General features: G+C 39.7%; 1 protein-coding gene across 1 annotated transcript in view; it reads left to right on the forward strand.

Annotated features, from left to right (window-relative positions):
• Positions 1 to 14,509, forward strand: part of APAF1 (apoptotic peptidase activating factor 1) — a 129,550-nt gene that overhangs the window by 20,396 nt on the left and 94,645 nt on the right. The window contains exons 5-13 of the mRNA XM_049782865.1: positions 647 to 830; positions 1,418 to 1,530; positions 1,638 to 1,769; positions 6,033 to 6,271; positions 6,859 to 7,026; positions 8,795 to 8,926; positions 11,977 to 12,090; positions 13,279 to 13,463; positions 14,296 to 14,422. Of these exons, the coding sequence (XP_049638822.1) occupies positions 647 to 830; positions 1,418 to 1,530; positions 1,638 to 1,769; positions 6,033 to 6,271; positions 6,859 to 7,026; positions 8,795 to 8,926; positions 11,977 to 12,090; positions 13,279 to 13,463; positions 14,296 to 14,422 (1,394 nt within the window). The remainder of the gene's footprint in view (positions 1 to 646; positions 831 to 1,417; positions 1,531 to 1,637; positions 1,770 to 6,032; positions 6,272 to 6,858; positions 7,027 to 8,794; positions 8,927 to 11,976; positions 12,091 to 13,278; positions 13,464 to 14,295; positions 14,423 to 14,509) is intronic.

Raw genomic sequence — 14,509 nt, forward strand, 5'->3', positions numbered from 1 at the left:
ATAATATGTGGAGATGTTTTGTTTGTCATAACTGTTGAGGGAGATGATAGAAACATTTAGTTCCTTCTTTTGTAGGGTGTATGATACTGTCCCCTAGAACAAATCAGGAGGTATAGTAACAACTTTCTGTGCCATTGGGGGATGCTTGTTTTCTCATTGCTCCCTTAAAGAAAGCATATTTCTAAGGGAGATGGAGTAATTTTTTAAATAAAAAGAAAGTAGTAGGCTAAATATGTCTGGAACCTGCAGTACATAGAGGCCAGGAGATTGTTAAATCTCTTTCAGTGCTTAGGACAGTTTCTCACAGTAAAGAGTTAACTGGCCCCAAATGTCAAGTATGCTGAATTTGAGAACCTATACAAAATGTTGATTGATGATGAAATAAGAGAAAGTATGAAATTTTGTTCAATGAGATTTTACTAATGAACATCAGCTTTACTCCAGTTACTTCAGTTTTCTGACATCTACTTTTCTTACATTCAGACTGTAAAGCTCAATATTACCCTCAAGTAAAATATCCTGAATAAAAAAGCATTGATAGTGTGATGAAATTAAAAAGTGGAATAAATCTGCTGCTTATCAGAGAAATTTTGAAGACTCTTGTTCAAAGGCTTTAATAAACTTTTTATATACTTTTTCTTTTCAGATTTCTTCCCAGGGGGTGTACATTGGGTTTCCATTGGGAAACAGGACAAATCTGGACTTTTGATGAAACTGCAGAATCTTTGCACACGGTTAGATCAGGATGAAAGCTTTTCCCAGAGACTCCCCCTTAATATTGAAGAGGCTAAAGATCGTCTCCGCATTCTGATGCTGCGCAAATATCCAAGGTACAAATAGTCAAATTTAGTAGGTGTACAAATTCCTGTGAGAACTAACTACTGACATTTTGAGAACATCAGCCTTTTGTGATGTTTGCTTAAGGGTCAGGAAAGAGCCATTTCTTTCTTGTGATTTTCTCTCTCTCTCTCTCTCTCTCTCTCTCTCTCTCTCTCTCTCTCTCTCTCTCTCTCTCTCTCTCTCTTTCACTCTCTCCTCCCTCCCTCCCTCCCTCCCTCCCTCCCTCCCTCCCTCCCTCCCTCCCTCCCTCCCTCTCCTCTCTCTTGGTTTTTGCTTAAGGGTCAGGAAAGAGCCATTTCTTTCTTGTGATTCTCTTTCTCTCTCTCTCTCTCCTCTCTCTTGAGTCTGTGATTTTTCTTTTTCTTTTATTTTGTTTTGGGGTCACATTCTGCAGTTCTAAAGATACATTCCTGTCTCTGTGTCTTAAGGTATTACTTCTAGCAGTGTTCAGAATGTAGCAAAAAAGGGAGGAGAATACACAAATTACTCATCAGGTGGAACACTGGGGCATCCTGCTTTTTATAGGATGTGTAAAATAAATGTCATTAGTTACTCTATACAATTTTTTTTAAATTAGGTCTCTGTTGATCTTGGATGATGTTTGGGATTCTTGGGTGTTAAAAGCTTTTGACAATCAATGTCAGATTCTTCTAACAACCAGAGACAAGAGTGTCACAGATTCTGTAATGGGTAAGGATTAGTAGTTTGCTTTTTTAGTACTTCTATTTTAATTTAATTTCACTTCCAGATAATGTGGGATATCAAATTGTTTATTATGTCTTATAATTTCTTTACAGGACCTAAATATGTAGTTCCTGTGGAGGGTGGCTTAGGAAAAGAAAAAGGACTTGAGATTTTATCTCTTTTTGTTAATATGAAGAAAACAGAATTGCCAGAAGAAGCTCATAGTATTATAAAAGAATGTAAAGGTATTCTTATTAATTTTGTCTATGAATAGTTATAGAGATTACTTTGGAAGTTGAACTAAAATAAAAAATATATGAATATCCCAAAACATTTTTAGATGTTTTTAACATTCTAGTTATATTTCAACCCCATGAGTGGTTAGTGATACTTTGGTAATTATTCATTAAAACAATAAACAATTATTTATTAAAACAACATTCAGGGACCAGAGTGGTGTCGCAAGTGGTAGGGCCTTGTGCATGCTTGCCTAGAAAGGACTGAATGGTTCAATCCCCCAGAGTCCCATAGAGTCCCCCAAGCCAGGAGCAATTTCTGAGCACATAGCCAAGAGTAACCCATGAGCATCACCGGATGTGGCCTCCAAATAGCAAGAAACAAACAAAGACAGAAAGCTCAGTGATAGGGCACAAAGGTCAGACCTTACATGCATGAGACTTGGTTCAATTTCTAGCACCAAAAAAAAAGTAAAAATTAGTGGGCTGATTAGTGGTATGGATCAGTTAAAGGCATGACTTCTGCGATCAAGAATAAAAAGTACAGTAGAATGAAACTTATTAGAATTTAACATTGTTTTTTTTTTTGAGTGGGGGAGGATTTTTAGAAAACTAGTGTTCTGGGGCCTAGGATTTCTCAGTGGTAGAGCTCAGAGGAAGGAGATGGAGAGTTGGACACTCAGCACTGACCTGCATGCCTAGGATGATCTCAGGCCACATCAAAGTAGTGCACTTTGTATGGCAAACATTTCTAGTGCACTACGACCATATATGTGTGAGCCTCAGAACTAAAATTTAGCTCCAGTATGAACCCTGTAGCCAAAGCATGGGTCCTCTGCATCTATATATGTCACCCCCAACAATCCCAAGAGAGAGAGGAGAGGGAAAATAACAAAGCAAGTGATCTAATCTGATAAGTTATAGAACAGGCATCATTTTCTTAATTTGCATTTTTTTTTTTTTTGGTTTTTGGGTCATACCTGGCAGCGCTCAGGGGTTACTCCTGGCTCTATGCTCAGAAATTGCTCCTGGCAGGCACGGGGGACCATTTGGGATGCCAGGATTTGAACCACTGTCCTTCAGCTTGCAAGGCAAGCGCCATACCTCTATGCTATCTCTCTGGCCCCCTGAATTTGCATTTAAAATTACTTTATTATTTAAACTTTCACTTGTTTATTAAATAATTAGTGTAAGATATTAATATGTTAAGAAATAGTCTTTGGTGCTGGAGAAATAGTACAGTGGGTAGGGTATATGTCTTTCACACAGCCAATCTGGGTTTGATTCTTGGTATTCCTTATAGTCTACTGAGCACAGAGTCAGAAAGAAGAAATGGTTTGGGCCTGGAGAGATAGCACAGCGGTGTTTGCCTTGCAAGCAGCCAATCCAGGACCAAAGGTGGTTGGTTCGAATTCCGGTGTCTCATATGGTCCCTGTGCCTGCCAGGTGCTATTTCTGAGCAGACAGCCAGGAGTAACCCCTGAGCACCACCGGGTGTGGCCCAAAAACCAAAAAAAAAAAAAAAAGAAAAAAAAAGAAAAGAAGAAATGGTCTTTCATTTTATGAGTATATATATATATATATATATGTTTTTTAATTTAGTCATTATGCAGTTACAAAGTTATTCATGATTGGGTTTTAGGCATACATTGTTTCAATACTGATCTCTTCACCATTCTCCACATCCTTCTATTAATGCCCTCAAGTTGACTTAAAAAAATCTTAAATGGGCCGGAGAGATTGTACAGCGGCATTTGCCTTGTAAGCAGCTGATCCAGGACCTAAGGCGATTGGTTTGAATCTCGGCATCCCATATGATCCCCTGTGCCTGCCAGGAGCTATTTCTGAGCAGATAGCCAAGAGTAACCCCTGAGCACTGCCGGGTGTGGCCCAACCCCCCCCCCCCAAATATATAGAAAAGTATAGAAAATATACTTGATTAGGGTTATAAGTTATTCAATTACTTCTCTATTATTGGTTAAATGTTTTGCTATTTTAAATAGTTCCGTGATGTTTCATTTTATCAAATGAAATATTTTGATATTATTTTGTTATTTTTTGGATTTGGGTTTTTTTTGCCACACACAGTGACACTCAAAGGTTACTCCTGGCTATGCGCTCAGAAACCACCTGGCTTGGGGGACCATATGGGACACTGGGGGATCGAACTGTGGTTTGTCCTGGGTCACCTAGGTACAAGGCATACACCCTACTACTGCACCATTGCTCCAGCCCATATTTTGTTACTTTTTTTTTTTTTATAGTGGTCACACCAGTAATACTTAACCTTGTATTTGGTCCTGACTTAATTGGTGCCTGGGCCCAAAAGAATTGAGGGACCAATGGAGCTATGCTGGAAGTATTTCAGGGGTCCCTTAGGGGTCAGGATTGAAGGTAGGGATGTACACATAGTAGACATATGTATCCTTGAGTTATCCTATTGAATCCAGAGATGTCTACTTTGGGGGTGTGTGGCCTATTTGGGCCACATCCAGCTGTGCTCAAGGGGTTCTTTCTGGTTCTTTGTTCAGGAATACCCTGCAGTGGTGCATGGGGAACCATATGTTGCCTCTGGGAGTCAAACTGAAGTCAGCAAGATACAGAACAAGAGCCTTAGCTTCTGTACTATTTCTCCAATTATTTTCTTTTTTAATTTTTAAAATATTTTGAAGTAATTAAAACACTTTTTATTTGGTTTTTGGGTCACACCTGGCAGCGCACAGGGTTACTCCTGGCAGGCTCGGGGGACCATATGGGATGCCTGGATTCGAACCACCGTCCTTCTGCATGCAAGGCAAATGCCTTACCTCCATGCCATCTCTCTGGTCCCAATTAAAAAAAAATTTTTTTTTTTTGGTTTTTGGGCCACACCCGGCAGTGCTCAGGGGTTACTCCTGGCTGTCTGCTCAGAAATAGCTCTTGGCAGGCACGGGGGACCATATGGGACACCGGGATTTGAACCAACCACCTTTGGTCCTGGATCGGCTGCTTGCAAGGCAAACACCACTATGCTATCTCTCCGGGCCCCTAATTAAAAAATTTTTATTTTTGAGCTACACATGCTGATGCTCAGGGCTTACTCCTGACTGCACTTAGGAATTGCTTTTGGTGGTGTTCAGGAAACCATATAGGATGTTGGGGATTGTATCTAGGTCAGCTGCGTACAAGGGAGATGACCTTCCTGCTGTACTGCCTATCCAGCCCCCTTTTATAATAGAGGACATACCAGCAATGTTTAAGACCTCAGAATCCTCTGGCAGAAGTGATTCTGGCTTGTGCTTGTAGAGCTCAGAGCCATACCTGGGACTAGACCTATAGGTTGCTAGAACACCCAGGACTGATCAGGTACTGATTGGTACTCAGGGCCAAGTGCCAGGGATTAGGGTTTTTCAAATGCTAGTTTTGTGCTTTATTTTATTTTTGTTCTTTTGGGCTACACTGAAGGGTATTCAGGGGCTATTCTTGGTTGCCCCTAATGGTGTTAAGGAGATCATTGGTGCTAGGGATTGGCCAGCTTCCTGCATGCAGAGTTTATGCTCAGTCCATTGAGTTCTCTCCAACCTCTTGGCTTTTTTTTTCTTCTACATATGTTCTACCACTTAAGCTATCTCCATGACCCCGTGAAATTTTTTTCATAATTTCTAATATTCTAAGCATAGTTAACTTTTTTTGTTTGTTTGTTTTTGGGCCACACTCGGCAGCGCTCGGGTTACTCCTGGCTATCTGCTCAGAAATAGCTCCTGGCAGGCACGGAGGACCATATGGGACACCGGGATTCAAACCAACCACATTAGGTCGTGTATCAGCTGCTTGCAAGGCAAACACCGCTGTGCTATCTCTCCGGCCCCGCATAGCTAACTTTTAGGTAGTTATCTGTAACTAGTAGTTGGTCTTTATGGAAGTCATTTATGCTATATGTCTGAACTCTGCATTACTAACTATGGGAACAAATAAATTCAGGTATTACAGGCATCCTTTTTTGCATAACAGTGCAACAGAAATTGATTCTTTTTTTTTTTTTTTTTGGTTTTTGGGCCACACCCGGTGATGCTCAGGGGTTACTCCTGGCTATGCGCTCAGAAGTCGCTCCTGGCTTGGGGGACCATATGGGACGCCGGGGGATCGAACCGCGGTCCGTCCGAGGCTAGCGCAGGCAAGGCAGGCACCTTACCATTAGCGCCACCGCCCGGCCCCAGAAATTGATTCTTAACTAGTAATTTTAAAATGAGGTGCTATTAGCATCCTTCTAATTTAAAATTTTAATTTTTCTAGGTTCTCCCCTTGTAGTATCTTTAATTGGTGCTCTTTTACGTGACTTTCCTAATCGCTGGGGATACTACCTCAGACAACTTCAGAATAAGCAATTTAAGAGAATAAGGAAATCTTCATCTTATGATTATGAAGCCTTGGATGAAGCCATGTCTATAAGTGTTGAGATGCTTAGAGAAGACATCAAAGATTATTACACCGATCTTTCTATTCTTCAAAAGGATGTTAAGGTACCTACAAAGGTAATAGAAAAACCAACAGGTTTTTTTGTTTGTTTGTTTGTTTGTTTGTTTTATTTTTTGTTTTTGGGCCACACCCAGTGATGCTCTGCGTTACTCCTGGCTATGTGCTCAGAAATCATTCCTGGCTTGGGAGACCATGTGGGACACTGAGGATTGAGCCCAGGTTCATCCTAGGTCAGCCGCATGCAAGGCATATGCTCTACTGCTGTGCTATTACTCCGGCTCCAGGAACTAATAGTTTTCGTGATCTGTTACTTATGGCATATGTTCTTTTGTATAGTACTGAATACATTGTTACAGAGACTATTGAAAGATAAGACTGAGGTGGTATGATAGGGGATATAGAGGTTCACTGCTCTTAGCCTCTATCAGGAACTCCACAAGTTAGGTGATTTTTTTTTTACTTTACAGTGTTTCTGTTGAAGCTGGAGAAGTATCTGATGTTTTCCTTTTCTGTTTTGAGTCATTGCTGGGTTCAAAAGAAGACATTCTGGTTTTTAAGATAGGAATCCTTATAGTTTTGAAACCTTACCTGCTATCTTGGTCTTATTTTGTGGCATATTGTAAACTTAAAATGATTTTTCTAGGTATTATGTATTCTCTGGGATATGGAAACTGAGGAAGCTGAAGATGTTCTGCAGGAGTTTGTTAATAAGTCGCTCTTATTCTGTGATCGGAATGGAAAGTCCTTTCATTACTATTTACATGATCTTCAAGTAGATTTCCTTACAGAGAAGAATCGCAGTCAGCTTCAGGTATTTCATTTCTGTGTGTGTGTGTATATATATATATGTATATATATATATATATATATATTTTAAAAAAATTTTTATTTTCAAAGAAATCGAACCGCAGTCCTTCCTTGGCTGGCGCTTGCAAGGCAGACACCTTACCTCTAGGGCCACCTTGCCGGCCCAGTAGTGCAGTGATTTTTAAATGTACCTTCATAACTGTAGAAAATGACCCCCCTAAAAATCTACTTTCTTACTAGTAGCATTTATTTTTATGCCTTGAGAGGAGATTATATTTATCTTTTTAACAAATATAGGGCATTTACCTATAAAAAGTTTAAGCATAGTACAGAATTTTTGTACAAATACCTTTGATCTAGCTTCCCCACAAGCTAATGTCTTCTATAATAGTTACCAGCAATTGAAAATTAATAATGATACTGTCAGCCAATCATACTTTATTTGATTTCTTCATTGTACCCACTATTTTTTTGGGTGTGTGGTCAAATTTTAATCCAGGATTTATATTGCTTTATATCATACAATATTATATGGTGGCTATTCATTTATTTTACATCTCTGAAAATTCTACTGCTTTCTGTCTTTTTCATAGATTCTTTTTTTTTTCACATGGGCCACACTGAGCAGAGCTGACTTGGGTATGAGTAGAGGTAGAGTCACTCCAGTGATGCTTGATGCTTGATGCTTGATGCTTGATGTAGTAGGCACAGTGTTTCTGTGCCTAGGGCCCATGCAATATTATACCCAGGATCAAACTCCAGACTTGAGCATGTTAGTAATGTTTTGGACCATTAGAGCTATAAACTCTGGTCTCTTACATTACTTTTGAAGAGTACTAGCTAGTTATTTTGTACAATATCTCTTATAGATAGTTGTAAAGTACTTATAAATAAGACTGTAAATGAGGGCCCAGAGAGATAGCACAGCGGCGTTTGCCTTGCAAGCAGCCGATCCAGGACCTAAGGTGGTTGGTTCGAATCCTGGTGTCCCATATCGACCCTGGTGCCTGCCAGGAGCTATTTCTGAGCAGACAGCCAGGAGTAACCCCTGAGCACCGCCGGGTATGGCCCAAAAACCAAAAAAAAAAAAAAAAAAAAAAAAAGACTGTAAATAAAACATTGTATTTGTTTGATTTTTTGGGGGATGGGCACACCTGGCAGTGTTCTGGGGTTACTCCTGGCTCTCTGCTCAGAAATCGCTTCTGGCTTGGGGGGCATTTGGGTTTCTAGGGATTGAACCCCTGTCTGTCCTGAGTCAACCACATGCAAGGCAAACACCCTACTACTGTGTTACCTCTCTGGGTCCTTGTTTGATGTTTTTTTACTGACTAGATCAAGGGTATATATTTTTGGAAGATCACCACAGAAGTGATGTGTTTATAGTGTATCATATCAGTGTATTAATACCTTAGTCCTAGTGAAAGTAATATGAATCACCTTTTTTTTGCTTTTTTGCTTTTTTTTGGCCATACATGGTGGCAGTGATCAGGGCTGACACCTGGCTTTGTGCTTAGGGATCACTCCTGTGGGCCTCAGGGAACTCCATGGAGTGCTTGGGATCAAACACTGGTTGGCCACATGCAAGGCAAGCTGATCACTTGTTTAAACTGCTATCTACCACTTCCCACTGTAATGTTAGAAATTTTTTTCTTTTTTAGTAAGTATCTGTGGAGAGTTCTGTACATTCTTAAATATCTTTGGAAGCTAGAGTTAGGTAATTCCTAGGTTATGAAATTTCCTCTGTCCTCTGAAGTATTTCATTTGTATTTCAGGATCTACATAAAAAGATAATCACTCAGTTCCAGAGATATCATCAGCTAAGCACTCTTTCACCAGATCAGGAGGACTGCATGTATTGGTATAATTTTTTGGCTTATCACATGGCCAGTGCCAAAATGCACAAAGTAAGATATCTATTTAAAATATATATTTCTTTTTGCTTCCTTAGTCTTATGACTGAAAGTTTCTTTATTAGTAATGAGTATTGTGGTTTACCTAATATTTTTGCTTTTAAGTGCAGTGATTTTTTTTTTTTTTTGGTTTTTCAGGCCACACCCATTTGATGCTCAGGGGTTACTCCTGGCTAAGCGCTCAGAAATTGCCCCTGGCTTGGGGGGACCATATGGGACGCCAGGGGGATCAAACCACAGTCCTTCCTTGGCTGGCGCTTGCAAGGCAGACACCTTACCTCTAGCGCCACATCGCCGGCCCAGTATTGCAGTGATTTTTAAATGTACCTTCATAACTGTAGAAAATGACCCCCCTAAAAATCTACTTCCTTACTAGTAGCATTCCTTTATGGGAAGTAAAATTTATTTTTATGCCTTGAGAGGAGATTATATTTATCTTTTTAACAAATATTTACTGTTTGCCTGTTATATAGTAATACTCTTCTTCTTTATGAGGGTTTTACTCACTATAAGCTTGCTTTCATAGAATTTATGTTGGATGGGGGAATGACAATGGATAGATTAATTTACATTAGAGAATAATAAGTGCTCAGAGGAAGTAAAACTTGGAAGGAGAAAGAAAGTGATGATAAAGGGTGGAATCATTTGATTATAGATCTAATACACTTTTTTTTAAGCTAGAATTTTATTGATTTTTTTTTTAGTTTTAAATTTTCACATAAATCTTGAGATAAAGAGAAGTCAAAGATAGTCAGAAACGTGTGAAGTAGCAAGAATGGAGTTATTCTGAGCTGAAATGGGAACATCTTTGTGTGTTTTATTTGTTATTTTTGGGCCACATTCTGCATTGCTCAGGGGTTACTCCCAGCTCTGTGCTCAGGAGTCACTCCTGGCAGTGTATGGGGGATCAAACACTGGTTGGCTGTAAGGCAATTATTTTCCTCATAGTACCATCTCTGTGGCCCCTGAAATAGGGACATATTTTGGCGCAAGTGGTAGGGCATTTACCTCGAATGCGCTAACCTAGGATGGACCAAGGTTTGATCCCTAGCATCCCATATGGTACCCCAAGGCAGGAGTGATTTCTGAGTGCATAGCCAGGAGTAACCCCTGAGCATCTCTGGGTGTGACCCGAAAGCAAAGAAAAAAATTAAAAAATGATGGCATAGTTTATATCTCCCTCATGCTATTGTCTTTCTTTTATATATTTTTTTGTTATATTGAAGTTTTGAAATTTTTGGATAGGGACCATCCCAATAGTGCCTAGCTTGTGGAGAGAGTAGAGAGGGTCCTGGAACCATGATAACAAGCTCCAGCTGGTAAACCAGTGTACTTAGAGAAGCAGTACCTGGGGTCCACTTAGTTTATGCTACAATACTGTAGGGCCCCAGTCATGCTGGATTTGGAGAATTGAACTGAGGGCCCATGAATATCCCAGGCATATACTCTTTCTTTAAAACTATCTTCTGGACCCTGAGGATTTCAGTTTTTATAAATTTCAATGCATGCTTATTATCTTCTATGGCAGGGGGTCCTGGAGCTATTTCCAAAGATACTCAGTCCAGCAGTGCAGTTGGATAGTCCAATGCTCTGTCCCAGAAATCTGTGTTAGTTGGTCCTGGTGGGACCGAGGCCCATAAGGTTGATGACAAATGTTTGTGGGCAACATGTAGTGCTGGGAATCAGACTTGAGGCCTCACACATGCTAGGCCAGGGGTCAGCAACCTGCAGCTCTCTTTTTTTTTTTTTTTTTTTTTTTAACCTGCAGCTCTTTTAAAGCCTCTGACAGCAGGGCTTATAACAAGGGGGCAGATTGACAGCTAACTGAATGATCCTGTATATAGCATTTAAATAAGAAACAATGTTTGCAGTGCTATATTTGTTGTAAATGTAGTAATGGTTTTGCAGCTCCCAGGTTTTTATTTCTTTGGAAGTGAGTCCAAGTGGCTTTTTTTTTTTTTTTTTTTTTTGGTTTTTGGGTCACACCCGGCAGTGCTCGGGTTATTCCTGGCTCCAGGCTCAGAAATTGCTCCTGGCAGGCACGGGGGACCATATGGGGCGCCGGGATTCGAACCGATGACCTCCTGCATGAAAGGCAAACGCCTTACCTCCATGCTATCTCTCGGGCCCCCCAAGTGGCTTTTTATGTCTTAAAGGTTGCAGACCCCTGTGCTAGGTACATACCCCTTCCCTTTGAATTATCTTTCCTAACTCCTGGATATTTCTTTTACAAATGTTTTCTTTGGGGCTGTAGCTATAGTTCAGCAGGGAGAGTCTTTGCCTTTCTTGGGGCTGACCTAAATTTGACCCCCTGCATCTCATATGGTTCCCTGAGCCTGCCAGGAGTGATTTCTGTGTATCCCTAGATGTGGATCAAAAAAACAAAGAAAAAAGTTTTTTTTAATATAGTTGAAATTTATATATTTTGGGAGCGGACTTCCCAAATGATGTTTAGGGGTCGTGGTGTCATTCCTGGTATTCTTGGCCAACTGGGCTGGATGATTGAATGTGAGGGTCTGAGGATGCAATGCTGTTCAGGCTCTGCTGTACCAGACTAGGACCACACCTGTGCAGCATTAAGTGAAGACTTTAGGTTATACCAGCAATGCTTGGGGCTCCTGTGGTTTCAGGGATTAAATTATATGCATACATGTGCCTTACCTAACCCCTCTTCTATCTCTTTGTCATAAAAAAAATATTATTTTAAAATTTTGGGCCAAATCCAGTGATGCAAAGGAATTACACCTGGCTCTGTGCTCAGGCATCCCTTTTGATGGGTTGGAGGACCATATGGGATGTTGAGGATAAAACCCTAAGACAGCTGCATACAAGGAAAGTGTTTGATCCGCTGTACTATCACTCCTCATTGCCCCCTGAAATTGAAGTTGAGTTAAGTATGAGGTCAACTACTGTTAATGTGCTTAATTTCAGTAGTTTTCTCTGCATTAATTTCTAAATACCTGATGTTTCTCTTAGTACTGGGAAAGTGATTAAAGACTTGTCTCTCTAACAGTACTTCTGTCTTCTCTGTCTTTTTTTAAAAGGAACTTTGTACTTTAATGTTTTCCCTGGATTGGATAAAAGCAAAAACAGAATTTGTAGGTCCTGCTCATCTGATTCATGAATTTGTGACATACAGGCATATATTGGATGAAAAGGTACATATAAATAGTTTTGTTTTATTTTGTTCTTTGGATTTTGGGTCATACACAGCAGTGCTCAGAGGATTATTACTGGCTCTGAGCTCAGGAATTATCTCCTGGCTGTGCTCAAGGGACCAGAAGGGATCCTGGGATCTAACCTAAGTTGGCTGTAAGCTTTCTACACGTTGTACTATCTCTCTGTCCCCAAAGTTATGCATGAATTTGAATTAATCCTTAATTGACATCTTACTTTGATATTTGATTCTAGGTTAAATAATAGAGATGCACACGATAGAAGTGGCATAGTGAGATAATTTCTTTTTTGATACTTATTTTAATTTTACTTAATTTCTTACTAGTAAAGTAATAAGATTGAGTTCTGAAATTTGAGAAATAAAATACCTAATGATTTCTTCTAAAAAATAGTTTTTGCGGGTGGTGTTTGTTTTGTTTTGTTTTTGGGCTACATCCCCCAAATCTCAGAGTTACTCCGGGCATTCCACTCAGGAATTACTCCTGTAAGTGTTTGGAGGAACATATAGGATACCTGAACCAGTCACATGTAAGGCAAATGTTCTATCTGCTTGCTATCACTCTGGCTCTTAAAAAATGTTATTATTTAGGTTTTTGAGCCACAGCCAGCAATGCCTAGGGGTTACTTCTGGCTCTGTGCTCAGGAATTCCTTCTGTCATATGGGGTGTCTGGGATTGAACTTGGATTGGTCACATGAAAGGCACATGCCCTAACCACTGCACTATCACTCTCCAGTGGTCTTCAAACTTTTTAAACAGGGGGTCAGTTCACTGTTCCTCAGTCCATTGGATGGCAGGATTATAGTAAAAACAAAAACTATGAACAAATTTCTACACACACTGCATATATCTTATTTTGAAGTGAAGAAATGGGAATACAATATATGGGCCATGGGCCATTGTTTGGGGACCACTGCTAAACCCTAAAAAAGAATATCTTAAAATAGAACTTTGATCATGAGATTTTTACATTTAAGCAAATTTTCTTTTGAAAAGTCTGAAGAAAAAGTCTGAAGAAAAGTCTGTGTGTTTTTGTAACCTAGTGGTTAGTGTTTTATTTCATATAGAGAATATTTCATTTAAGCCTTTAATATGAGAAGAGCACAGAAACCAAAAAGTGTTAGATCTTGGCTTTGATTATGTATCTAATGGACTTAAGTTTGTTCACAGGATTGTGCCGTCTGTGAGAATTTCCAGGAGTTTTTATCTTTAAATGGACACCTTCTTGGGCGACAGCCATTTCCTAATGTTATACAGCTGGGTCTCTGTGAACCAGAAACTTCAGAAGTTTATCAGCAAGCGAAGCTGCAGGCCAAGCAGGAGGTTGATAATGGAATGCTCTACCTGGAGTGGATGTAAGTAGGTTAGAAGAGGAACCAAAGGAAGCCGAGTGCTCACTATATCATTATATTTTAGAGAATAAATAAGTTCACTGCAGGTAGATGTAATACTTTGCAAAGGGATGGAACTTTTAACAAGCATTCTTAACAACTGAAAAAGTTTTTGAGACATCAGCATAGCTGAAATAGAAATATTCTCAAAGGATTTAGAGGAATAGTTGTTTGCCTACAAAGGTATCTTGACTGTTCATCCTGGGCATTGATAACAATTGCATTTCCTCAATTTTCTCATTTGTGAAGCATTATAAATAACACAAATTTGAGCCCGGAGAGATAGCACAGCGGTGTTTGCCTTGCAAGCAGCCGATCCAGAACCAAAGGTGGTTGGTTCGAATCCCAGTGTCCCATATGGTCCCCCGTGCCTGCCAGGAGCTATTTCTGAGCAGACAGCCAGGAGTAACCCTTGAGCACCGCCGGGTGTGGCCCAAGAACAACAACAAAAAAAAGTAACATAGCTTTATCTTTACACCCCTCCCCTCTTCTGAAATGGTGTAGGTAAAATTCATTAGAATAATGGTGGGTGTAGAGTCATGCTTTAGTTCAGAAATGACTTTTTGCTCTGTCTTGTTTCTTTTAAAAAGATGGAGATTTTCAGAGGATATTCATGTATTGGTTTTAAAATAGAAAGTGATATGTTTTGACGAACTAGACAACCAACCCAAGTGACATGTGTGACATACAACAGGTGGCTTTAATGTAAGGGAACACTATAATTTATTACTGAAAGAAAAATAATTGCTTTGATTCTTATTTGTTGGCTTTCTGTGCATTTTCCCCTCATAAATAGAAACAAAAAGACCGTCAAGAATCTCTCTCGCTTAGTTGTCCGCCCCCATACAGATGCTGTTTACCATGCTTGCTTTTCTGAGGATGGTCAAAGAATAGCTTCTTGTGGAGCTGATAAAACCTTACAGGTAAAGCATACCTCTTGAGAAATATTTTTGGTATGTGACCAGTTGTATACATATTGGAATATATTTAAATCCAAAATAAAGACTATT

Source organism: Suncus etruscus, chromosome 11 (genome assembly GCF_024139225.1).
Source record: "Suncus etruscus isolate mSunEtr1 chromosome 11, mSunEtr1.pri.cur, whole genome shotgun sequence".
Lineage (NCBI taxonomy): Eukaryota > Metazoa > Chordata > Mammalia > Eulipotyphla > Soricidae > Suncus > Suncus etruscus.